Genomic DNA, 24,702 nt, shown 5'->3' with positions numbered 1-24,702 from the left:
ATTTTTTTGCTTTCTGCATTACACTTTTATAACACAATACATAACGATAACGAAACGAGAGAATGTAAAAAAAAAAAAAAAAAGTAAAAATAAAATGGTATGCTTTTTTTTTTAAATCTGAATTTACTCACCAGTTGCCCAGTCAGTAGATTTTTTTTCTTATTAGCACTGTGAGTAATTATTTGAAGGACTATATATTTTCTACTTTTACTTCAGTCGTATTATTCTTCAGTAACAGTACTCAAATACTTTTTTTTTTTTTTTTGGTCACTCTAACCGCCTTTGACGCCTGTTGAAGCTTATTAAACCATCCCGAGGTTCGAAAACGGTCAGATAGCGTCATCTAGTGTAACTTCCCAGTAATGCATGTCCAAGAGATACTCCCACGAAGCTCTCCCACTACGTAAGTTCTGGGCCGACTGCAAGTTTTTTTGGTTGTTGTTGGGGGGGGAGGCAGAAAAAAAACACGTAGACACTTTGGTATGTTTGTAAACGGCCTCAAAAGTACTTTTGTTCAAAGTAGGACGACTTTACAGTGATGTATGCGGATGTGAAGTACTGGTCAACAACGCTGGTCAACCCACACGGGACAGAAGAGGGGCGCTGAGGGGGATCCGAGTTTACCGGTGTCAAGTTTGAGAAGGAAGGGAAGGAAGTTTTGCAACAACAAAAAGGGACGGATTTTGTCAACTTTTAAGGATTTCTATTTGAAGGAACGTCTCTGAGCTATGGCGAAAAAGTATGATTTTCTGTTCAAGTTGCTGCTCATCGGAGACAGTGGTGTCGGCAAAACATGTCTGATCATTCGCTTTGCTGAGGACAATTTCAACTCCACCTACATATCAACCATCGGTACGTTTTCTAAATGTCTCTTAAAAGTGACACTCTCCTAATTTATTGTCATGTCTAGACTTTTTAACACTTTCGTTCTCTTGAGCCAATATGTGAAGTTGAATTAACACGTACACACACATACAGATCTCATTCTTCCACCCACACTCATTCCAATCTTTCTAACCATCTCCCTGTGATTTTTGAACCAGTCTCCACCCAACAGACTGTGACCTATATTATGCTACACTATGCAGTGCGTGTATGAGTGGGTGGGTTAAATTCTGAGGCATTTAAATGATTGTTTGCCCCCCCCCCCCTCCCTCCCCGCAACTATCCAACCCCCAACCCCCTCTTCCCAGGCATCGACTTTAAAGTTAAAACCATTGAAGTGGATGGGAAGAAAGTGAAACTGCAAGTATGGTAAGAGATGATGCTGTGTTGTTTTGAACTGTGCCTCACATGACACATGATGAGTGTACTGCATGTAAGCACATGCACAAGCGTAAGATCCATTTAAAAAGTTAAACAGTTGAAAGTAAACGTAAGAGATATGCTGGTGTCATGTGGCATTGTCAGTGGCTTGAATGGCATCCTGTGCGAGACACACATACCGAAAAAGTTACTAGAATTTAAAGAAATGAGTAAGAATAAACATGTTTACATTTTCATCTAAATTCAGTACGTCACCTGAAAATCTGAAGCAATCAAGCATCTTGAGGAGAAGCTAATAAATTAGCAAGAGGCTAATAAAATAGATTACTTACAACACTATATGCTAATAAGAAAAGTTACTGCTTCCTTTTTCTCTTCTTTTGATCTTTTCATGCCAGAAACCGCCACTGAATGTCAACCATTGTGGCGACTCTTCACTGGAAATAAAAAGGCCACACACAAAAAAAAATAAAAAGCTAAATAAACACCCAGATTTAATACTTTGATGCTCTTTTATGACTGTGGTTCAAACTCATTTAATGCGACTTTAGAGAGGTCAAATTCAGAATTCCTCTGCGGTTCCACTGTGCTTGATAATGACATTATTTCCTATCCTGCCTGTAGCTCTCTCTCTATCCCTGCTGTCACTTCAAGTCAGATTCATTGCTTGTGTCTGCACACATTCTTGGCAACCCGACGACAGCCATTTTGTTCTCTGCCAACATTTTAATAACGCACCCTGCAGATGAAAAGTGCAGCCCTGCCTTCTGTCCACTCTGCTTTGACCACTTTTGCCTCATGCAGGGACACGGCGGGCCAAGAGAGGTTTAAGACCATCACCACGGCCTACTACAGAGGAGCCATGGTAAGCCCGGGGATGATCAGGCCTTCGTGATCTCCGCATACTGTAAAGTAGCTGACCTCTCTTTCGCCCTCCGCCAGGGCATCATACTGGTGTACGACATCACAGACGAGAAGTCATTTGAAAACATCCAGAACTGGATGAAGAGCATCAAAGAAGTGAGGCTATTTTCCACCGAGCAAACATTTAAAAATAGTGCGCTCTAGCATTCATGTTAGTCATGAGTGTCTGACTTTGCTCACTGCAAGTACCGCGCTACTGTTAAAGAGACTCTTCAGCTACACAAATCTGCTTTTGCCCCTTTTGGTGAAATACTTCAAGTGGAGGTGTAAGGCAAACCATACATGGGACAAAAAAACTACAGTCTGCTATTGAATGAGGTAAACTATCAGGAGCTCACTTAATATTGAAACAGTCTACATTAAAGCACTTCATAATTAATTCATTCACTGTGCAGTTTTTTACCATTTCAGTTTTCCTGATTTTTGTTGCGTGCAAATAAAACGGCACTGTGAGATGTTTGAGCACCATTCACGTCAGTGGTTTTCTGACGCAATTGCGGCGTGCACTTTATAGATAGACCGATATATTTATTACTGGTCAAGGACGCCAATAACCGATATTTGGAGCCGATATTCATGTTCACTGAAAGGGAAAATATTGGCATTAAAATTTGGGAAAAAAAAATACAAACTCCAGCTCATAATTTTTGGGTAATTTTTAAGCACATGTTTAACGAACAGCTTTTAGGGTTCGTTAAATATTGGAGTTAAAAAAAAAATCTTATTCTCTTGCAGTAGCATGTTTATAAAAATTAAATAAAAAAATTAAACAAGTAAATATTGTTTTCTACAGTAAATAAAGTATTCACAAATTTCAAAATATCAGTTGTTTTTTTTTACTTATTTTAGTTCATTTGAAACAAAAACAGAAGGTTCAGAGAGTTCCCAAGGGTTAGCAGAATCTCTGGAAATTTAAATAATTAGTTCCCTGAAGTTATTTTTTTAATGGCTCTATCATCGGCCACATGGTTCTTTTAAAATGGCCGATGCCGATATTTGTCAAAATTCTAAATATCACCCAGGCCGATAATCGGTCTATCCCTAGTGCACTTAACTCTTAGCGCTTAGCTATGCCTACACCCACAAATTGCATCTTCCCCCTACTTTAGAGTGCCTCGTTGTCATCCATGAGTGCATGCACATCACAGGGAGGAAATAGAAGAACAAGGGAGAATATAGTTGCAACTTGACAGCCGGAATGTGGACTGGAGCTTCAGGATAGTGTGGCTGCTTTTATTATTATTATTATTATTATTATTATTATTATTATTATGTGTCAGGGTTGTTTACACCATTCTTCTTTTTGGTGTGTCAAAGACATTTTAATTTTCACGTCACAAGAACTTTAAGCACTACGTGACATGTGACTGTCCAAGCAGATGCAAATCCACTCAATGCTATCAGCAATCTAGGCCTCAGAACAGAAGCTGTGATTGTGTTTCCAACATCCATCATCTTGTTTGTTTGCTGGCTGCCTGTTTCTCGATTGAATGCGTCCCCCAGCCACCATCTGAATGCAGCGCAACCCGACCTAATCAATCCATTTCTCCCTTTGTTTCCCAGAATGCATCAGCAGGGGTGAGTCGAATGTTGCTTGGTAATAAGTGCGACATTGAGGCAAAACGGAAGGTTACCAAGGAAACAGGAGAAAAGGTGAGCTGAGCCTGACAGAAATGCCATCTGTGTGCAATATTGTGTTTAAAGCATTTTTCAATGTATAGAAGCACTTGCTGACAGTAATGATTACAGGGAGGGAATGTTTGCGTAAGGTGCACACATTTGGTGCCTCGGCGTTCTGTTTACTTGAGATAAGAAACAGGAAGTGATTGCCATCTATATCCTGGCACTGTGTAATTATGCCGTGTTTGTTGTTTATAGCTGGCTAAGGATCACGGCATCAGGTTCTTTGAAACCAGCGCCAAGTCCAGTATTAACGTTGAGGAGGTGAGCTGCAATGCAGTAAACTTTCAACCATATTGAGTTTTTTTTCCTCTTAGACACTAACATTCATCTTTGTCTGTTTTTATTTTTAATTTTGCAGTCCTTTCTGTCATTGGCAAGAGACATACTTCACAAATCCAGCAAAAAATCTGTAAGTCAAATATTGAAGCAGTGATGGCGAAACTTTTGTGCTAAAGGGTCACACGGATTGTTGTCATTATTTATAATTAATTTAATTAGAAATGATGGACTGTTATGTCAATTTAAAAATATTTTAATATTTCATTACATATAATGAATTGATGAACAAATTATTTAATTGCATAAACAAATAAGAAATACATAAAAATACATACATTTTAATTAACCAATTTTTGGAGAACATAGTTAAATAATGTGAAAATAAGGAATGAAAAATGATCACATTTGTCCTGATTTCTCGACAGTCAACATTTGTTTAAAATCGTAAAACAACTAGGTAAGAACATCATCATTAACTCATTCACTGCCAGCCCAATAAAAATGGATCTTTGACGTTTATAGCCGTCAATGGCACTGAATGAGTTAAGTTGGGTTTAGAGTAGGGATGTAATGAAAGGGCAGTATCGTGATATTGTGATGTTGAAACTGCCACAGTGCAGTCGTCGTCATGAAAAAAAAGTCAGGTTGATTTCCATTTGTGCACTTCCAGCACCCTCTAGTGGCTAGTTTTTTTTTTTAGTGCAATTTAATTTTCATTAGGGTTGTTTTGGCTCTTCTATGTTTAATATTGTGACCTTTTTTTAAATATCGCAAAACTCCCCACAATATCGTATCGTGAGCGTCATATAGTGATATCGTATGGGGATGTTTGGATATTGTTACATCCTTGATTTATACTTTGAAGAATTCTGACCAGGTCCTAAATGTCTTCTTCCTGTTTGCCTTTGGTCAAAAGGGTCCCACGGGCCGAGAGGTGAAGATCACCAGCAGCACAGAGAAAAAAACTTCCAAATGTGCTCTTCTCTAGACATTGGAACACACACCACACACTGTGCCAGTTGCCCCTCAACTTTAAAAAAAAAAAAAAAAAAAAAAAAAAAAAGCACATATGAACCACATACACAGGAAGTGTCATGTCTCCATCTGGTGGCTCACATGTTCACAATATATCCAACACATTGCGTGTTCTTTGCACAATCTCCACAACTGCATTACATTCCATTTTGAAAAAGGGGTTGTCATAGTTGGTGACAAATCATTTCAATGGCTTATTGTAAGCTTTTTCAATTAATTTCTCACACTTGTGGCGTGGGTAATATGTGTCACCAACCTATCATCAAATCCTAAAACAGAGGACAAGTGAGAATTTGTGAGATGTGATTGTGTTGTTTTGATGACAAATTGAATGGGCTTCCAATGTAGTTTCAGCATGTTCGATTTTAGAATCAAGCAGGAGTGCACCGAGGGAAGGTAAGACACCCTCAAACTAAATATGGTATATGAAAAGTAAATATATGAAAAGACTTGAGTACGTGTAAGTTTGAGGCAGTCATAAGTGCAATCGAGGAGATGAATGATGGATGACGCAAGTGAATGAGTAAGATTTGAGATTTGTGAGACCATTTGAGCAATTTCCTGCTTACTCGCAAGTACTGTGATGATAGCAGCTCACTATTTTCTTCCTGCCAAAATAGGCTACACGTCCTGCATCTTAGTAGGCTTCATGCCACTATATTTGGATTTGGTCTGTGGCTACACTTGTGTTGAATAAAAACTGAAGACAGTGGTGTTTGTGTTGTTTGAAAGTAGCCTACTATACTAACAAAAGCGACTGTTACTACTTATGCTTCAGAGTTCCTTCACACTTTCTTTTTTTCTAGATCCTTTGCCTTAAGAAAGTTAAACATTTGTAGATTACCATGACTAATAATCTACACAGACATAAATAAAAACACAAATTTTAGCTAGCACAATATTGTGCCAATAGGTTACGAATGGCTTCGTAACGATGCTATTGGGCTAGCGATAGCATAGGGGCTCCAGACTGCACCTAAAATTTAAAATTAAGAAAATCTGTCTGGTCTGTATGACCAGTAGGTTTGCCCCAAAAAATAATATTAGTTGTTTTGTTTTGTTTTATCACTTCAGCCCAATTGTTGGCAAAAATGTACAAATTAGCTAGTGTGCTAAACGATAGTAACTCCAAGAAAGTAGAAAATAACCAAAGAAGAAAGCAGGCCAATGTACTGAGAGTAGAAAGTAACTGACCAATTTGATTGGCTAGTGAAAAGAGTATCTTGCAGGTTTCACATAACTCTTGTGAAAAATGTCGAAGAGGAATACAAGTGCTTACTTTCTCCCGAATAGCGTGCTAGAAAAGACAAATCGTGAGAATTATTCTGAATTTTTCGGCTTGCATCACAAAAATTTGATGTTTGGGGCAACTGTCCGCAATTCAAGCTAGCCGAAACCACCAACAAAAGTAAAAAAAAAAAAAAAAAAATCATATAATTTAGTAGTTCACATAGCTGACTTGCTTTGCTTTACATGTGCCGCATCTTGTTGCCAGGCAACCATCTGCTGGACCCTTCCTTCCTTCTATCTCCATTTTTTTTCCTTCATTCCTTCCTCCCGCCCTCCCTTTCCAGCATCAGCACCCACCTCCTCTGCCGCATCTTACGCACGCTTTACGTGCCTTGTCATCACGCACTGGAGCAGGTTCGGGCTTGCATATCACACGGTGCTTTTCCATCCCTGAGGCGGATCCACGCAGGAAAACAACGCAGAGGCGTTTGAAAACGCGAACATGAGATGGTGATTTGAAGTGTGGCGTGTTGTTAAATTTGTGAAGAGTGAAGGAGGTTGCATGCAGTGAGCTAACGTCCGGAGCACTTAACACGCGAGTGGACGTGATGCCCGCGTGACTGCGGGGAGGAAAAGAGGCGGCACAGCAGGCGGACTTGTCAGCGTTCAATCCCCGTTAGGTGGAGCATCACTTCTGGTGCATTTTCCCAATCGATGGAAGGTGTTCGTGTTGACTAGGTGAGAGATATTCGTCCTTTACTTGTCGGTGGTCCAAACAGAAGGTCGGGGGAGAACAACACACATACATACACACGCATACGAGCGGGCCACAAGCTGAGAGAGATGCGCGTCTTTCCATCTTTCCTGTTTTGGGATGTTTGACAACACGCTGCTTGCCGCAATGCCACTGGGCGAGAGAGTGGAAGTAGGTGAAAGAAGTGAAAAATAAGCAAGCAAAAGCGTCAATATGAGCCGCATGAAGGAGTCTTGTTGCAGGAGGAGGTGCTGTGAGGTGTATTGACTTCTACAGTCATGGCTGAAACAGTCAAATGAGCTGGCTGTTTGTGTGCTCCATTCTCAACTTTCTGCTGACCAGGCTCACAATGTTCAGTCACCCTTGAACTTTAGCTTCAAGAACTACAGATTAAGTCCAACCCCTTCCATCACTGCTCCAACATGCCCTCACCGTCAGACTCCAGCAGCGTGGCGTCCGCCTCCGGGTCCCGGGGTTGGTCGGACAGCCGTCGTGGCATTTCGGGTCAAAGCCCCGGCGGGACCAGGTTGCTTCTCTATCTGGGCCTGTGCCACGTGTGCCTGGGTTCCATGGTCCTGTCCTTCTCCTTCACCAGCATGGCCTTCACATCGTCTCCTCGCGTGAGGCAGTCCTGTCCTTTTTGGGCCGGACTTTTTGTAAGTATAAGCAGCTCACAGTATGCTCACTGAAACCTTCAAAGATGAACATGGGATGTACTGTAGGTTGCCTTAAATAATGAATTAGGTAAAGTGAAGCAAAGGGTCAAACTGTCACTGTCTTTGCAAGGGTCCTTAAAGTTTACGAAGGTACCGACGTACGATGTTTCAAAGTCACAAACAAGCGACAATGAAATAGTTTACGAAGTAGCGTAAGAATACGTCGGCACACTGTTACCACCATTTGTTTCTTTTGTATTTATAGCCTACAAGTGTTTTTCATACAAATACAGACATGACTTGAGATACGAGTTTAATTTGCTCCTTGGCTATGGTTGTAAATCAAAATATTCAAATATCAAATAATTTTTCCACATTGAAAAGAAGAAAAAAAAACTTTTTTTTAACTCTTTGACCGCCAAAAACGTTTTATAACGTTTAGTAAAATCATGATGTATGCTGCCATAAACGTTAAGTGACAACTACTTTTTTTTTTGCAGCACAGTCAATGAGTTGTGAAATCAAAAACACCCACTAACTATGGCCAGCAGATGGCAGCGGTAGCTGCCCGGGCCCTAACTAGAGCTGCGAATTAGAATTACAATTTTTAATTTTTTTTTTAATTAGGTGTGGCAGTAAAAGAGTTTAATATGTTTTTATTCAGGAAAATGTCACTCTAAAATATTCTACTTCATAAAAACATCAAAATATCATAATTAAATATAATTTAAAGAATTAAATAGTTTTTACATCATGATTAATTAATTACAGCTCCTGAACAGCTGGGCTCTATTTGGAGTTACCCGGTGCCACTTGAAATGGTGTCAGGTGAGCGCTGACTCCAATTTAACCAGAGAATTCGGAACATAATCACATCCCTAGTTATAAAAGGGCGTGCGCACTTCTGCAACCCAGTTTTCTGTACTTCACCTTTTAAAGAGGACATTTAAAAAAAAAAAAAAAAAAAAAATGAGTGGGATTGGTTAAAGGTCACATTAGTGGTGAAAAAAGGTTTGAAATTATTCATTTTGGCCCAAAAAAAATTACGACAGCAACTTGGTAATTGAATAAGGGTGTGTAGACTTTTTACACCCACTGTAAGTGAGGTCAAAGAGCTTGTGTTTATCTTTGTCTTTGTTTGTAGGTGGTGGCATCTGGGATGGCCGGCATTTTCTCATCGAAGAGACCTTTAACGCTGGTGGTATGTCAGTTTTCCCTTTCCCCAACATTTTTTACAGTAACATCAGACTATACATGCTGTAACACCTTAACGATAAAAAAGGAAAGGGAGATTATTACCCAACCAGCCATTTTGTATAGCTCTTGTCCTTATCGTGATCACGGGTGAGGTGGAGCAATCACAAGTCATATACAGACTTTAGAGTTCTCAATGACCCCCAAAATTTTGGGAACGTGGGAGAAAGCCACAATACCCGGAGAATAGCAAGCAGGAGAACATGCAAGCTCCACACAGGAAGGCCTGAGCCAGAATTCAAACCCGGTACCTCTCATATTTGAGGCAGACGTGCTAACCACTCTGACTGTGCTGCCACTGTGAGGCAGACATGCGAAACACTACTTCACAGTTCGGAAAATAAAAATGTTGTATTCATTTCCATGATAACCATTTTTAAATATATTTAAATGAAAGAAATGTGTGAGGAATAAGCGGTCAAGAAAATGGATGGATGGATGAAAGAAATGTTACTCTTAAAAAGAAAAACACTGGCCGAGATGCTATGACGTTAGCAGAGGCAGGAGGAAGAACTAGGCTGAGGGCAGACAACGTAACAGATTTTCCATCTCTCCTTCATCCAGCATGATGAATTTGATGCTATGAATAAAGAACTCCAAAAACATAAACAATAACTGCGGATATTCATGTATGAAACATTCATGGTGGCTGTTTACTTAGTGAAGAGTGCTAATGCTAGCCTAGTTCCCATCTGGTTTCTTCAGTGTATTTTAATAGTGAAGAGTGCTAATGCTAGACTAGGTCTCATCTGGTTTCTTCATAGTATTTTAATAGTGAAGAGTGCTAATGCTAGCCTAGCTCCCATCTGGTTTCTTCAGAGTATTTTAATAGTGAAGAGTGCTAATGCTAGCCTAGGTCTCATCTGGTTTCTTCAGTGTATTTTAATAGTGAAAAGTGCTAATGCTAGCCTAACTCCCATCTGGTTTCTTCAGTGTATTTTAATAGTGAAGAGTGCTCATGCTAGCCTAGCTCCCATCTGGTTTCTTCAGGGTATTTTAATAGTGAAGAGTGCTAATGCTAGCCTAGCTCCCATCTGGTTTCTTCAGAGTATTTTAATAGTGAAGAGTGCTAATGCTAGCCTAGGTCTCATCTGGTTTCTTCAGTGTATTTTAATAGTGAAAAGTGCTAATGCTAGCCTAACTCCCATCTGGTTTCTTCAGTGTATTTTAATAGTGAAGAGTGCTAATGCTAGCCTAGGTCTCATCTGGTTTCTTCAGTGTATTTTAATAGTGAAAAGTGCTAATGCTAGCCTAACTCCCATCTGGTTTCTTCAGTGTATTTTAATAGTGAAGAGTGCTAATGCTAGACTAGGTCTCATCTGGTTTCTTCAGGGTATTTTAATCACATAAAGCTGACACTATCCGCAGTCTTTGTAGCAAACAACAAAACAAACAAAACAAAATAAAACTTGATTTGTATATTGTACTTATTTAGCTCGGTTAGCAAGCGGGACCACTAGAAACTTTACTTCCTCTGTTTGCATCCAACCTTTCTTGTAGCCATGAATCGGAGAAGGATTCATCTGATGTAGATTTCATACAATCATAAATAAATTATTTAAAAAAAAAATCTCACATTTTTTGTAATTAATTTGTTTTATTACAAGTCGAGTATGCCTACTTGTTAGCAATAGCAGTTCTCTTTCACAGTTCTAGGATTCAACTTTTGGCTCCGGCATGTTGCATGTTCTCCCTGTGCTTGTGTGGGTTTTACTCCAGCTTCCTCCCACATCCCAAAAAACATGCATGTTAGTTCACTGAAGAGTAAAAATGTTCAAAGGTGTGAATTTGAGTGTTAAAGACTATTCCTGAAAGGGCCATGTGCCACACGCCTCTTTCCCAAAGTCAGCTAGGACAAGGATAGACCCTAATGAGTAACTGGTATGGAAAATGGATGGAAGTTTGTATTACATTAGCAAATATACAATAGCTGGAAGAGATAGAGGGGCTGTGGTTTGACGTGAAAGAGAAATAACCAACAAGGCACTTAGTCTTTCCAAAAGATGTCATGCAACTGCACTTTTTTTTTTAATAGACACCATAAACAGCAATTGAACGTGACAGTCCACACGAGGGGTCTTGTATTATTAATCGATCTGGCAACCCCTCACAGATGGATCCTCTTGTAGCTGTGAATTATTGATACATTGCTGTAAAATATGACTTAGCTACATATTTGCAAAGTTACTCCAGGCTGGAAATGTGTTTGTCTGAGTCCTGGAAGAATGTATGTGCTTCTGTTACGTTGATGAAATTTGAATGATAGTTTCTGTTTGGTGCAAAGTGGTACTATGCTGGTGCATTATCTAAAAAAAAGAAGAAGTAGAAGAAGAAGTGAGAATAATCAATCTTTTAGTTCATTCCAAGGATATTTTATTGTGCTTTTGCATCAAATTAATCTAACTGTGCTTTTATGGTACTTGCAAATGGGTCCAAGCAAAGAAAAAACATCACGGTAAGATCACAAATTAAGATATGGGATGAATTAAGGTGCCCTGATTGAATATCCCAAGACTTTTGTCCATATCGTTTATCATCAATATGAGTTCTTCAAGCTCTTTAGTTCTGTTAATGAATGTCGGAACCCCTCCACAGGTTTCTCTTTTCATGCTGCTGTCTGCAGTGTGCGTGATCCTCAGTCTGGCCGGCTCCATGCTCTCCTGTCAGAACGCGCAGATGGTCAAGTCCATGCTCACCTGCCAGGTACAAACAAAACGCAAGTCTCGTGCTAAAATGCCCTTGGAAACAGATGCGCAATAGAATATTCCAGGAATACATTTGGAGTTCTGCAGTTGCCTGATTTCGCGCTCCGTGTGTAGGTGGAGAATGGCCATTGCGTGTGTTGCACGCCCACTGAATCCTGCTCCAGCAAAGAGGATGGAACCCTCGTCCTCCACCTGAATTCGAACTGCCACGCGATTAGACATCAACTGACGGTAGAGAGCTCGCGTCTCCCGATTTACGCATTTTCAGCGAAAATAGCTGAAGGTGTGTCCGCATTGTTGTGCAGGACTTCTTGTTCACCGCGTGTGGTCTGAGCATTCTTTCCACCATCATCTGCACTCTGTCCACGGTCACCTGCAGCATCCACATTTTCTCCTTGGACCTTGTGCACCTGGTGAGTGCACACACAAGCACTTTTTTTTTTTTTTTTACTAACAAATCAAATGACAAAATGATTTTTTTTCTGACATTTTGTATGAAAAAAAGCAATCTTTTGCATCATTCTAATGGATAGTGGTTGCTATTATGATCTCAAATCAGTGATTCTCAGTTTGATATAGTTCAATTGTATTTCATTTTACTGCAAGACGTGCATTTTGTCTTGAACTCATTTGCTCCCAAAAACGTATAAATACGTTCTATTTTAAATGTAATAAGTGTCCCAAAGACATATTTATTCGGTTTTTTTTTGTGTTTTTTTTTTATTTTTATGCTAGAGCATACAGAAGGCTTTGATGCAACCTCTCAACTGCAGAGAGCAGGTGACAAAATGATAGTAACTACAAAAACGGCCAGCAGGTGGCAGCAGAATATAATAGATCAACCAGGGCCATGATGAAAACAAGCTGTTTCCCCACAAGTCTCAGCGTATTTGTGAATAATGATGAAACTTAGCTATATTCTAATGGTAATTGCTGCAAAATGGAAACAGATAGAAATATACTTTTTGTTTCCTGATGAAAAAATAAACTCTAATCTTTGTTTTGGTAGGTTCCATGTTTTAATAGCAATAGAACACAATATTCTGTGGGCCTGTGGGGGTTGCTTCAGTGAAAATAAAGTGAATGGAGTGAATGAGTTAAAAAAAAGTTTTGTTTTTACACTTTCCATTTTTTTTTTTTTACATTTATGCTATTATATTTGAATCAGCTACAGTTTTTTTAATCTTCCTATATTTAAGTGGAGTGCAGTGTTCAAACTGCCTAATGTCACAATGGTTTACAACAATATTAAATATACAATACTTTTTAGCAATATAACCTTTGTCTCATTTTGATGAACACTTAGGGCTACTATTTTATCATTTTTAAACATTTTTGTCCAACATGTAAGACAACGTCTTTTTAAAAATGGTTGCATTCTTTTGCCATGTTATTGTTAAATGTTTCAAATATATGTTATTATTCCAACATTTTCCCCTCATTCTATGACTTTATTTAAAATATATGGTTAATTCTTACAATATTTTGTCTCATAATATTTATCAATTGTATTCTGTTGTTTTTATTAGCTCTCCAAATGTCTATATGAGTACACAGTGGAAGATGGTGCATGATGTGCAGTAGCTCCAAAAAGAATATTGAACCCAGCTAAAAAAAAATATATATATATATATATACACACATTCAACAAACGAAAATGCACATTGACTCAAAACTTGGCCACGGTATGAATCCTGCATTATAGTGTATGTTGAACAATCTTGCGTGTTCTCCCACCTAGCTGGCGCCCCACCGTTCTCGTTCCGTCAACCCGGAATGTACCACGCCTCAGGACGCCTTCCTGACCAACATCATGGACTTTGAAGAGTTTGTTCCGCCCATTCCCCCGCCCCCTTACTATCCTCCTGAGTACACCTGCAGCTCGGAGACGGACGCACAGAGGTAGCAAAAGCAAAACAAATGACACTTTATTAGGAACACCTTTGTGCTAATTTAACAATATGATTATCATTGTGTTTTAAATTATATAAAAAAAACTCAATCAAGGTTGTAAATACTGAATGGAATTAATAATTGAATATTTTTCATGTGTAGTATCACCTACAATGGCTCCATGGAGAGCCCCATTCCGCTCTACCCGACTGACTGTCCTCCTCCTTATGAGGTTGTGATGGGACAAAGAGCTGCCAGCCAGGTAAGAATTTTTTTTTTTCATTAATATTTTTTATATACATAAGTGGCAATGTGGTGATGCTTCTGGTGTCGTTTTGTATCTGTCAAGGGTACAATGTTTGACCAAAACGGCGCTGAGCTGTCCGGAGAGCGCGCAACGTCGACTGCGTTCAGTGGAGAAGGTGAGCAATGATTAATTACGTACGGTATGAAATATTCAATCAATTCATTGATCAATAAGATGTCAATCAATTGAGTGTTAATTGATCATCTCTTAAAACACGTGGTATTGTTACTTAAAACAAACAATATTGTGTTTTTGTGCATAACAGCAGTGACAAAGAAATAAGCTTGGTTGGTCAATTTTTAAAAAGGCTATACAATTTGAGGTCATAATTATGCACATGTAGTTCAAAAAGTACAAGTAAGTAATGACACTTAATATTGAGGCACTTGCTAATGCACACGTAATGGGTCTTCAACATAGGTGGCCAAAACATGCCAAATTAAAATTAAACTGCGCTAACAATCTAACCACCAGAGGTTGCTGGAACTGCACAAATCGAAATCAACCTGGTCTTTTGAATTGATGTGCTGCTTTTAATATCTTGATATGACGACGAGGATATTGTGGCAGTTTTAATATCGCAATATTGTGATATTGCCGTTATCGTTACATCCCTAGTCAAGGTATATGTTTAAAACAACTCAGACAGGTAAAATAGTCAAGTGCACTTTTTGGCTTCTTCTGATGTTCCAAAACAAATCGGAAACATTCATGTTGACGGTGAAATAAGCCTCTCTGCCGCTATAACAGTTCCTCTTACGCAGCTATTGATCCGGTTCTCTTACAGCTACGCCTTAGTGGTGTAAAGTCTCGAGCAGTTAAAATTAAACAGCAAAGCGTAACGGTGATAGCAGCAATTTTCCTGACATTCGGGTTCTCTGCAGGAGCAAAAGTACTATTTAAAAAACTTTTCTTTTTTTTTTTTACACTGAGCTACATTTGCAGTTTTCATAGTTTTTCACTAAGGGCTCACATAATTTTCCTTTACTGGTGATATTTAGTCTCCATGGACAGTGGGTCTCTGCTCATGTCAGAGATTGTGGACATCCCTGATGATTCGTCCCCGTCCGAGGACTCCTGCCTGATGGAAGTGGCACTGAGGAATCCAGGTGGCAGGGCCAGCAGAACGGTCAGTGAGGTGAGCGACGGGCCGGACGGTGGAGCGGAGCGCCTTAGCCTCCGTGATCCTCGGTCACAGACGCCGGAGAGTCCTCTGGCTGGAGGACCCAGAGCCAGACGTTTCCTCAGGGGAGAGAGGTCCAACTCGTGCTCTTCACCCAGTACTGTAGCCACCACCTACAGGTGGGTGAACGGTCATTTGGTACACCAGCGACAGCTAATGAAATACAATCTCAGAGAAACATGTCCATCTGGCTCCTTCGAGTCGACCTTTTCAGATTATCATGAACTGGACTGACAGATAATATACGTTAAGACATTAAGAAACATTTTTAGTAAGCACATTGGTATTTTTGATGTGACTATGACTTGAAAAAATATGGAATTTGGCTAAGAAATCCAATCCCAGAGCAATATGCGCATCTGGCTCCTTCAAATTGACCTCTGCAAATTATCATAACCTCAATTGACTGATAATCTACAGACATTAATATTTTTTATTTTTTATTTTTTTATCATTTAGCATTTTTTTTATTGATATTGTGACAGTATGACTTGAGAAAATATGTTATTACCAATTTGTCCATCTGGCTCCTTCAAGTCGACCTTTGCAGATTACCATAAACTGGATTAATTGAAGAAAAAACATTTTTGCAATCACATTGATATTTTTTGAATTGATATTGTGACAGTATGACTTGAGAAAATATGCTATTACCAATTTGTCCATCTGACTCCTAGGAGTCGATCTTTGCAGATTATCATAAACTGGATTGACTGATAATCTACAGACATTAAGAAACTTTTTTTTTTAGCAAGCATATTGGTATTTTTTTTTATTGATATTGTGGCAGTATGACTTGAGAAAATATGCTATTACCAATTTGTCCATCTGGCTCCTTCAAGTCAACCCTTGCAGATTATCATATACTGTATTGATTGATAATCTACAGACATTAAGAAACTTTTTTTTTTGCAAGCACATTTGTATTTTTTCTTGATATTGTGACCGTATGACTTGAGAAAATATGCTATTATCAATTTGACCATCTGGCTCCTTCAAGTCGACCTTTGCAAATATCATAAACTGAGTTGATTGATAATCTACAGACGTTAAAAAACATTTTTTTGCAAGCACATTGGTATTTTTTTAAATTGATATTGACTTGAGAAAATGTGCAATTAGGCTAACAATTAGTAATATTAAGAGTAAGGTGGCTGACCAAATCAATGTATGCTAAAAAGAAAAAAAAAATTCCATAGTTTACAGTCTACAGTGTTACTCGCAGTGCTAGTGACTACTTTTCACTCCTCCAGGTCGCCGGTGTTACGGCGCCAGGCGATGCTAGCTCGAAGCTGTTCCCAGCTGGGGGCCATAGTGGGGTCCGCCTCAAAACAGAAATCTGCCATACCGGATATCCGAGTTCGCCCCTCCACTCCTTTACGCCAAGTGGGTGACCATGATGCCGGCGAGCAGTGTGTGGGGCAGAGCGGCGGACAGCCATCACAGCACCAGCCTCTGTACCTGCGACGACGGGCCGGGAGGAATAAATGTGATGATGGCAGAAACAACAACGAAGGCCTCCTACGCATCATGAGGTCACGTAGTGAGCCGGGCCTCAGCTCCTCTACAGGTGCAGGTAATTATGGCATGGCGCTTCTAATGTACGAAACATTGCTATTAGCCCTATGAGTTAGCGTTAAGCGTCATTGGGTACCTTGAAATTCTGGATTAAATAGACTATCAAATGGTTTAAAACATTTGCCATTTCTCCTCCAGCTGACTTGAACTTTGGATGCAGCAAAGCTTCTCCAGGCATCGGTAATATTGACTCAACTTTATAAAGATGGAAAGCTATGATCATTGAAAATGTGTTCAGGTGTAAAGAATATGTAACTGGACCTCTGGAAGATACTTAAAAGTCTTTTTCAGTCAATGACAAAAATTAATACATGTGAAGGTAAAGATCTTGTTTTCTCCTATAAGGTCCATCCAATGACGCGCTGCTGCTGCCCCGTTCGTCTTTGCCGCCAGCTACTACTTTACCAAGAAAAGACGGTTTGAAATCCACAGAACCGGGGGTGCAAGTTCCCTCCAAAGCTCCACCGGTGTCTCCCCTGCGTTTACCCAGAGAATACCACCGCTCACTTGGCGACCTCAAGGTTTGTCGGAAAAGGTTCTCAAATATCTATACACGTAGTTGAACCTCATAGGCTACTTATATAGCGGAACCTCAGATCATTTTTACTTGATATTACCCATAGTAAAATGTTGGAAGTATGCATAGAAAATAAATGTTTCAAGGTCAAACGATTATTATTATTATTATTATTATTATTATTACTATTATTATTATCATTATTCTTATTATTATTATTATTATTATTATCATTGTTATCAAGGTGATTTTAGTAAACAAAAACCAACAAAAATTAAAACTAAAATTCAAAAAACAATTTTGTTAACGAAATAAAATAAAAACGAAAACACTTCTTAAAAAAATGAAAACTAACTGAAACTACATTTTATTTTTACAAAACTAACTAAACCTAAATATAATTATAGCGAAGATGTCCTTCGTTTTAGTCTTTGGTTATTAATTTAATGCATGAGCTTTTGGGGATGATTTTTAAATGTGATTTCTTTTGATAATAACCGGAATAAAGGACGTTTGAAAGTGTGTCACGCGGAAGTGACGTCATCGAGCAGCAGCCAATAGAAAAGCATCTTCAGAGGACATCACTCCTCAGCGACAATTTTTCATGCTTTTTCCATTTAACTAAGCCCAAATGCAATGCTGGGGGAAGAAATGTGTTACTTTTTTCATTTGACCATGCTGTTTATAAAATATTGCACATAAGTAATACACTTTTTTTTTTTAACTAAAACTAGCAAAAACCACCCTGAAAACTAATTAAAACTAACTAAATTTAAAAAAATAAAATTAAAAATAAACTTAAAACAAAATCAAAACTAACTAAAATGAAAATTCCAAAACTATAATAACCCTTATTATTTTACACCAGGTCAACTTCAACTTCAGTACACAAAAATATACAAAATGGTGACCACGTTCTGCTCAGCCTGCCCAAATCCAATCTTCAACCTAGGATCAAAATAATTAACCCAAGTTTGGGTAAGAGTAACCCAATCAGCTCTAAATTTACAACTAGGAAAACAATGTGGTATTTTTAGTGTGTATATAGTACATAGGTGTAAGTCATTCTGTTTACAAAAGTCATTCCGTCCGGGTTTGAGCTTTCATATACATATTTCCATACTGACCTTGTAACCTCCATCCATCCATCCATCCATCCATCTTCTTCCGCTTATCCGGGGTCGGGTCGCGGGGGCAGCAGCTTCAGGAGGGAAACCCAGACTTCCCTCTCCCCAGCCACTTCAACCAGCCAACTCCAACCTTGTAACCTGTCTCCCGCAAGGTGACTCGAGTTCTGGTGGCTCGCTTCCTGCAGCGCTCCAAACGTAACCTGGCGCCCTCCTCCGAGCATGCTGGGAGCGCGGGGCAAGTACCTAAAAGGAGAGGAGGAGCTGAGGGCACCGCCACCAACCATCTGTCTTTGGAACAAGTACGTCCACTCGACTATAGCTTACCTTATTCCCTCAAATAGTGGAAACTGTACCCCATTTCGGACAAGTGTTTGCCTTCCTTTTTTCATGGGGAAATAATGCCCTCAGTTCATAGACAATATTGCCATTAGGTAGTTAAACACAGAGTCCATTTGAACTCTGTTGCTAGCTAACTCATTAGCCAGTCTATGACGTTTCCTATTATGTTTTAAGCTAGCAGGCTTCAAGGCAACGTTACTTATGTTTCTATTTACTATCTGCCAAACTTCTGGTTTTGATGAATCCTAATAATATTTGATGTTGTTTGTCTACATCCCTGTTTTTTTTTTTTTTTTTTTTTTTTTTTTTTTTTTTAAATGTCATCCAGGTTTGGCGAGCCCCTTGGAGCACCAATCGAGGACAACCCAACCACCACACCCACCAGCGCGCCCACCATCACTCACACAGCGACAGCCGCCACAACCGCAGCCACGCCGGCCGCGTCCCGGAGGGAATCCACCTGCGCAGCTGCGGGGATCTGAACTCCTCGTCCTCCGTGTCCGTACGCCGATTAGTGTCTCCTCATCTGCAGCGCGGCTCATCGGGAGCGCTCTACTCAGAGTCTGCGCTGTGAAGACAAGAAAAACGGAGAAGATAATCATGGCTTGAGTGTCAGTCATTAAGACATTTGAAGACCCATCAACTCCAACGTCTTATGGCCTTATTCTTAAGGTGCTGTACATCACTCTCAATACCAGACTAGATCCTCTTCCGGCATCATCTAAACAGTGTTAGCCGAGAGGCCCGAGACCTTCTTTCCATTCGACTGCAGCCTTCCCAGTGGAAAAATACTGGAGACTGACAGGCCCTTAAGCATTCAACATAATGGATTACAATATGGTAGAGGGACTTTTGTATATTATTGTTCAACACAAGGTTGAATGGTGATTAAAAAAACTTATTTTGTCCTCTATGTAAAAAAAAAAAAAAAAAAAAAAAAAAAAATGAAGAGACTTGGCCATGTGTATTTAGCTGAGTGATATAAGATAAGCAAACCTGTTCACAGTTTTCTTCTTTTCGCAATTCTACCCGCCTTCTGCCACCAACGCAATTGCCAGTATACATAATATGAATGCATATCTTGTATTCTCTATGACCGGCCCCTTGGAAACATGGTGTGGTGTTTGTGCATGTTTTGCAACCCCCTCCCCAAATATCAGACAGAATATATCATGTCCTTGAAATGTCTTCATTTGCATGGGTTGACACTGACCCCCCCCCCCCCCCCCCTCCACACAAAACATACAGGAAGTGTTGAAAGACAGATATGTGTCTAATAAAGTGTTGCAAATAAAATATGCATATGCAGCACACTAGTTTGGTGTGCAATATGTCCTTGTGCACCAAGCATATCTGATTGTGGCTTTCACAGTCCTGTAAGATAAAGATGGTGTTCATTGCACTGTGACTCTGATTAAATGAGTCTCTTGCAATTAATGTACATATTTGTAAGGATACTACCGTATAGGCTCACACTAAGGGCATCAGACAGATTTTTTTTTTCTGCAAAATGTACCGAAATGAAGATGATAACATCAGCAAAGGTGTATTTTGTATTCACCCATAAGAATCGCATTTTCAAGATGTACATGTACTGTATACACACACATACAGGCACTCTCCACCGAGACGTGTTTCTACCTCCTCTTGTCTTGCATTATTATTGCATTATGTCTTGCATTATTTATTTGAAGAGATGTTGATCTGTATGGCAGGCTTTTTGCAGGATACAGCCTTAAAACCTGAATAAATTGTATGTAAATATGACACCTACCACCTGACCACCTTTACTGGGTCCACTTCGTAAAAAAAAAAAAAAAACTATATAGTAAATAGCTGTATATAGTAAAGTTGTCTTTAAATATGACTAGGCATAGAATGTTAAAAAAATATATATTCAAATGCTAATATCTTTGAAAAAAAACGAAACACATTTAAGCTTGTATTATTTTCTTTATTCCTGTTTTAGTACTTTTTCTTTTAGTTTACTTGGTCTCCAAGTTAAAACAAAAAATAAAATAAAAAATAAAAATAAAGGTTCAGCCATTGGTTCGCAGTCCTCCCACTCCACTTGAAACCCTTCCTTTTTTTACATTCTATTGGCCAGTCTGCGTGAAAGCCCATCCTGGTTCGATACAAGTAGCCAATGAGAACGCAGAGTGTCAAATCGAGCCTTCTTAATTCCCGCCCATACCCACCCGGCGCAAGGGGTGACGGGAATCTTAGTTTTACAGCTTCCCAATAAAACGGGCGTGATTCTCGTAGGGAACTACAATCTGCACATCCTGTTTTCAAGAGACGTTCACAGTGCTCGGTTTGATTAAAATTCGAAAATTCCAAAGGGACGCAACTTTGCTCTGTTTTACGATACAGTTTGGGAGACGTGGACAAAAGAAGTATGGTACGTAAAGGGCGTGTGTGCTAAATAAGAGTGTATTTTTTGTATTAAAGATAAGCGCAGTTTGCGTTGCCGACAGGCAGTTTAAAGGTAAACGATGCCAGCTAACGTCAGCCAACGCTACTTGTTATGACAAGGGAAGATTATGGCTAATAATAGCAATTTAGCTTAATCCTTGTTCTTGTTTGCTAAAAGCTACGCATCATTTGCTCGCGTTAAAGTAGCCAATGCCGAAGGCTTAGGTTTACTTCTCATTGGAAAGGAGGGGCACTCGGACAGTTTGTTGGGATGAGACACCTTCTCCGCTTGCCTGTTAATGTCCCGAAAATGGTTCGAATCGTGCGGCCAGCCGCGACGTCGCTGCACGTACAACATCGAGCAGCTCTACTGTCGTCTGTCCAGGGAGACAGCGCCTGCAACGGGTCGCAATGCAAGAAGGCTCTGCTCTCGGACCCGGGGTTGTTCGAAGCTCACTTTGAAGAACTGGTGCGGGAGCTGACAGAGCAGGACTTCACGGACCCAGTACTGCTCGACGCCATGAATCGGCTCAAACAGGTGACGTGACTTCACGGCTGTAATTTCAACAACGGCCATGCACCTCTAGTGATTTAGACGACGTGTATGTTGTGTTTATTTGCTAGTTATTGCAGTACAACGTCCCGGGAGGCAAAAGAAACCGTGGTCTGTCTGTGATTGGCTCCTTGCGGGAACTCGTCCCACCAACAAAGCTCACCCAGGCTGACGTACAGCGGGCTCTGGTGGTCGGATGGTGTGTTGAACTGGTAAGTTCTGTACTGTGGGGCCCATACTGTCTGGTACAACTTATGTTACAGCGAGGAAAGCAGCGACCGACAATCCGGAGTGTGGACAAAAAAAAATAAAATTAATAACGCCCATAAGAGAGTAAAATGTTGATTGTATTTTTCCTTTGTGGCAGCAGCACTTCATCAATGCATCCCCCACAACATCGACCTACGTTTGACTGCTAACCAGATGGGAGAAAATGCTGGTTCAAATAAAACAAATGGCAACAATTTCCTTTAGCAATAGCAAAACATCTTGTCATATTGCAGGATTACACAAGAACTGCACAACTGATTTTAACATGGGGCGAAGAAGAATCTATTCAAATCCGGATACAAATGCAAATAGAATCCATTGTTACAATGTGAATTGCTGCGGATTGCAGAAACAGACGCGTGCACAATTATGTCAAAGAAACACTGTTAAGTTGCTTCACAATTTCACACCTGATGTGTCACACTGCTTTCACACCTTTTGGCTCTGCGGGTGTTGTTTGTAGCTTCAAGCCTTCTTCCTTGTCGCCGATGATATCATGGACGCGTCTGTGACCCGCAGAGGACAGCCCTGTTGGTACAAGAAGGTGAGGATTTGGAGGGGAAAAAAAAAAAAAAGTAGTTTTTATGGTGATGTTCCTCCATATTTTATTTTTTTTGCATGATTTCTGTCTGCTTGTTTTTTAAAGGACGGTATTGGTTTGGATGCCATCAACGATGCCTTCCTCTTGGAGGGCTGCACTTACAGGCTCCTACGCAGACACTGCAGGAACCAGCCCTACTATGTCCACCTATTAGAGCTATTCAATGAGGTATTTTTAGAGTATATTTTGAAATACATTTGAAAGTATTGGATTTCACGGCATCTCTTTTCATTGCAGACCTCCTTCCAGACAGAACTGGGCCAAGCTCTGGACCTCATGACAGCGCCCCCTGGTCACATTGACCTCAACAGATTCACCATTGAGAGGCAAGTAGAGGACATGAAGGGAATGATACCCCCTGTAAAGCAATGATTGTCAAAGGTATTATATTATCCACTTTCAGGTACAAAGCTATCGTGAAATATAAGACTGCCTTCTACTCCTTCTACCTCCCGGTGGCCGCAGCGATGTACATGGTATAAACAAGGCAGTTGTTGAGTCTGCAGTTCAAGTGAAGACCCAAAGTCTTCATGCAACCTCTTTTTACATGTTCAATTCTTCATAGGCTGGAATCATGGATGAAGAGGAGCATAAAAATGCCAAACTCATCTTACTGGAGATGGGAGAATTCTTCCAAATCCAGGTGAGTTTACTTGGCGTCAGAATTTGTATTTTTTTTTTTTACAGATATAAAGAAACTCTATACTCCTGTTGCAGGACGACTACCTGGACTGTTACGGAGACCCCGCTGTGACGGGTAAGGTCGGAACAGATATCCAAGATAACAAGTGCAGTTGGCTTGTCGTCACGGCGATGGAGGTCCTGACCCCTGAGCAGAGAATAGAGTTAGAGGTGGGATTGAAGACAGTAATTGTCAATAGTTACAATGTTTTTATGATTTTTGCTAACGTTATATTATTTGGCGGCATATTTTCTGTGCTGATTGTGTATTATTAAATTTAAAGATGTTAGCTATTGACAGAAAAGATGTGGCAATTTCTTTGTGGTTGCAAATCACAATATCAGTTCGCGTGTTCTTTCCACAAATGCATATTCCTTATAAATGTGGCACCATTCGAAAGGGAGCATTGTTACGACAAACGCACATTTCCTTACTTTTTGGTAAGTGTGTATACCACTCATAGAAGCCTGGTACTCTGTACAGTCTGATCATTGTGATAATTGTTTCCAATATTTAATATTATGAAATTTTCTTATTTTAATCATCAATATTTATTTGTGGAAATGAGGTCCCCAATAAACACTATTTCCGAAATATGATAGTCTATTACATTAAAATTGAAAATTATTAAGCATTTCAAAATATATGTAAATACCGGATTGTAACATGAAATAAAATTGGTAGAAATAAAGGTCTTCCCCTCTCTCTATATAAAAAAAAATACAAATAATAATGTTAAAAGTCTGCTCCTCAATACTAAAAATATATAGAATTTATTGAGTCATTTACGAAAAAAAAAGTAGTGACTCCTTTCTGGACTGAGGTGGGCTAAGATGACATTCTCTCCCCGCCCCTGATTTAAAGTTGCATCCGCTCTCCCCCTCAGGCGTGTTACGGGCGCCACGACGACGCCAGCGTGGAAAAGGTCAAAGCGCTGTACAACACCCTGCAGATGCCGAGCCGCTACCGCAAGTACGAAGACGAGAGCTACCAGCGCTTACAGAAGCTCATCGCGTGTCACGCTCAGAACCTTCCTCACGCCGTGTTCCTCAACTTTGCCAAGAAGATCTACAAGAGGAACAAGTGAAAGGGGCGCATGGGACAATGTGAAAGGACTTCAGATGGCTGAAGTGGTGGTGGTGGTGAGGGGGGTGGCATAATAAACCATGGAGGCAGTGGTTTCTATCATTCACATTTTGCTTCTTAATCTATTTATTGCGACATCACCAGTAATTCTCGGCTGGATAATTAAAGGTGCAGTTGTGATTTATAGATGCATGACATTTTCTATACTATGTATGATAGAGCTACACATTCAGGCAGACCTCCTTTTTTTAATTCAATATTTTTCCATATGTGCTGCTGTAAGTATAGGCTGACATAAACTGGGTTGTTTAATAAATAACAAATGACCAGATATATTATTCTGGTCTCTGCCCTTATGTGCT

The 24,702-nt window shown here is 39.8% G+C and overlaps 3 protein-coding genes across 6 annotated transcripts; all 3 read left to right on the top strand.

The window, feature by feature from the left end:
• The first annotated feature begins 56 nt into the window (after positions 1-56).
• rab13 (RAB13, member RAS oncogene family) lies at positions 57-5,899 on the top strand. 3 transcript variants are annotated; one of them, XM_077527184.1, is made up of 9 exons: positions 57-403; positions 537-852; positions 1,194-1,254; positions 2,071-2,131; positions 2,209-2,286; positions 3,754-3,843; positions 4,069-4,134; positions 4,232-4,282; positions 5,069-5,899. In XM_077527184.1, exons 2-9 carry the CDS (start codon positions 729-731, stop codon positions 5,138-5,140), a joined length of 603 nt encoding a protein of 200 aa, XP_077383310.1. In that variant the 5' UTR covers positions 57-403; positions 537-728; the 3' UTR covers positions 5,141-5,899. The 3 variants fall into 3 exon arrangements, with proteins under 3 accessions (XP_077383310.1, XP_077383308.1, XP_077383309.1); XM_077527182.1 differs by having other exon boundaries at positions 524-852; XM_077527183.1 differs by having other exon boundaries at positions 521-852.
• Positions 5,900-6,638: 739 nt separating this feature from the next.
• Positions 6,639-20,500, top strand: fam189b (family with sequence similarity 189 member B). Its single transcript, XM_077527163.1, has 14 exons — positions 6,639-7,827; positions 8,972-9,028; positions 11,677-11,784; positions 11,901-12,017; positions 12,092-12,199; positions 13,528-13,688; positions 13,842-13,941; positions 14,029-14,101; positions 14,988-15,288; positions 16,423-16,745; positions 16,886-16,927; positions 17,093-17,268; positions 18,547-18,693; positions 19,062-20,500. Exons 1-14 carry the CDS (start codon positions 7,594-7,596, stop codon positions 19,305-19,307), a joined length of 2,193 nt encoding a protein of 730 aa, XP_077383289.1. The 5' UTR covers positions 6,639-7,593; the 3' UTR covers positions 19,308-20,500.
• Positions 20,501-20,967: 467 nt separating this feature from the next.
• Positions 20,968-24,696, top strand: fdps (farnesyl diphosphate synthase (farnesyl pyrophosphate synthetase, dimethylallyltranstransferase, geranyltranstransferase)). 2 transcript variants are annotated; one of them, XM_077527177.1, is made up of 10 exons: positions 20,968-21,134; positions 21,534-21,686; positions 21,773-21,913; positions 22,435-22,515; positions 22,618-22,740; positions 22,810-22,898; positions 22,976-23,048; positions 23,138-23,215; positions 23,290-23,424; positions 24,141-24,696. In XM_077527177.1, the coding sequence occupies exons 1-10, from the start codon at positions 21,132-21,134 to the stop codon at positions 24,339-24,341; spliced, it is 1,077 nt and encodes a 358-aa protein (XP_077383303.1). In that variant the 5' UTR covers positions 20,968-21,131; the 3' UTR covers positions 24,342-24,696. The 2 variants fall into 2 exon arrangements, with proteins under 2 accessions (XP_077383303.1, XP_077383302.1); XM_077527176.1 differs by lacking the exon at positions 20,968-21,134 and having other exon boundaries at positions 21,179-21,686.
• Positions 24,697-24,702: the final 6 nt, after the last annotated feature.

The sequence above is a fragment of the Festucalex cinctus genome, chromosome 7, assembly GCF_051991245.1.
Source record: "Festucalex cinctus isolate MCC-2025b chromosome 7, RoL_Fcin_1.0, whole genome shotgun sequence".
Taxonomy (NCBI): domain Eukaryota; kingdom Metazoa; phylum Chordata; class Actinopteri; order Syngnathiformes; family Syngnathidae; genus Festucalex; species Festucalex cinctus.
The sequence above is the reverse complement of the archived record's forward strand: the minus strand, read 5'-3'. Positions and strand labels throughout refer to the sequence as shown.

Coding starts and splice junctions, on each gene's coding strand:
- rab13 (XM_077527184.1), top strand. CDS start 729: ATGGCGAAAAAGTATGATTTTCTGTTCAAGTTGCTGCTCATCGGAGAC. Junction 2,287..3,753: donor GGATGAAGAGCATCAAAGAA/GTGAGGCTATTT, acceptor TTTGTTTCCCAG/AATGCATCAGCAGGGGTGAG. Junction 3,844..4,068: donor CCAAGGAAACAGGAGAAAAG/GTGAGCTGAGCC, acceptor TGTTGTTTATAG/CTGGCTAAGGATCACGGCAT.
- fam189b (XM_077527163.1), top strand. CDS start 7,594: ATGCCCTCACCGTCAGACTCCAGCAGCGTGGCGTCCGCCTCCGGGTCC. Junction 12,018..12,091: donor CGATTAGACATCAACTGACG/GTAGAGAGCTCG, acceptor ATTGTTGTGCAG/GACTTCTTGTTCACCGCGTG. Junction 17,269..18,546: donor GCTCACTTGGCGACCTCAAG/GTTTGTCGGAAA, acceptor GTCTCCCGCAAG/GTGACTCGAGTTCTGGTGGC.
- fdps (XM_077527176.1), top strand. CDS start 21,420: ATGAGACACCTTCTCCGCTTGCCTGTTAATGTCCCGAAAATGGTTCGA. Junction 21,687..21,772: donor CCATGAATCGGCTCAAACAG/GTGACGTGACTT, acceptor TTTATTTGCTAG/TTATTGCAGTACAACGTCCC. Junction 22,899..22,975: donor AACAGATTCACCATTGAGAG/GCAAGTAGAGGA, acceptor ATCCACTTTCAG/GTACAAAGCTATCGTGAAAT.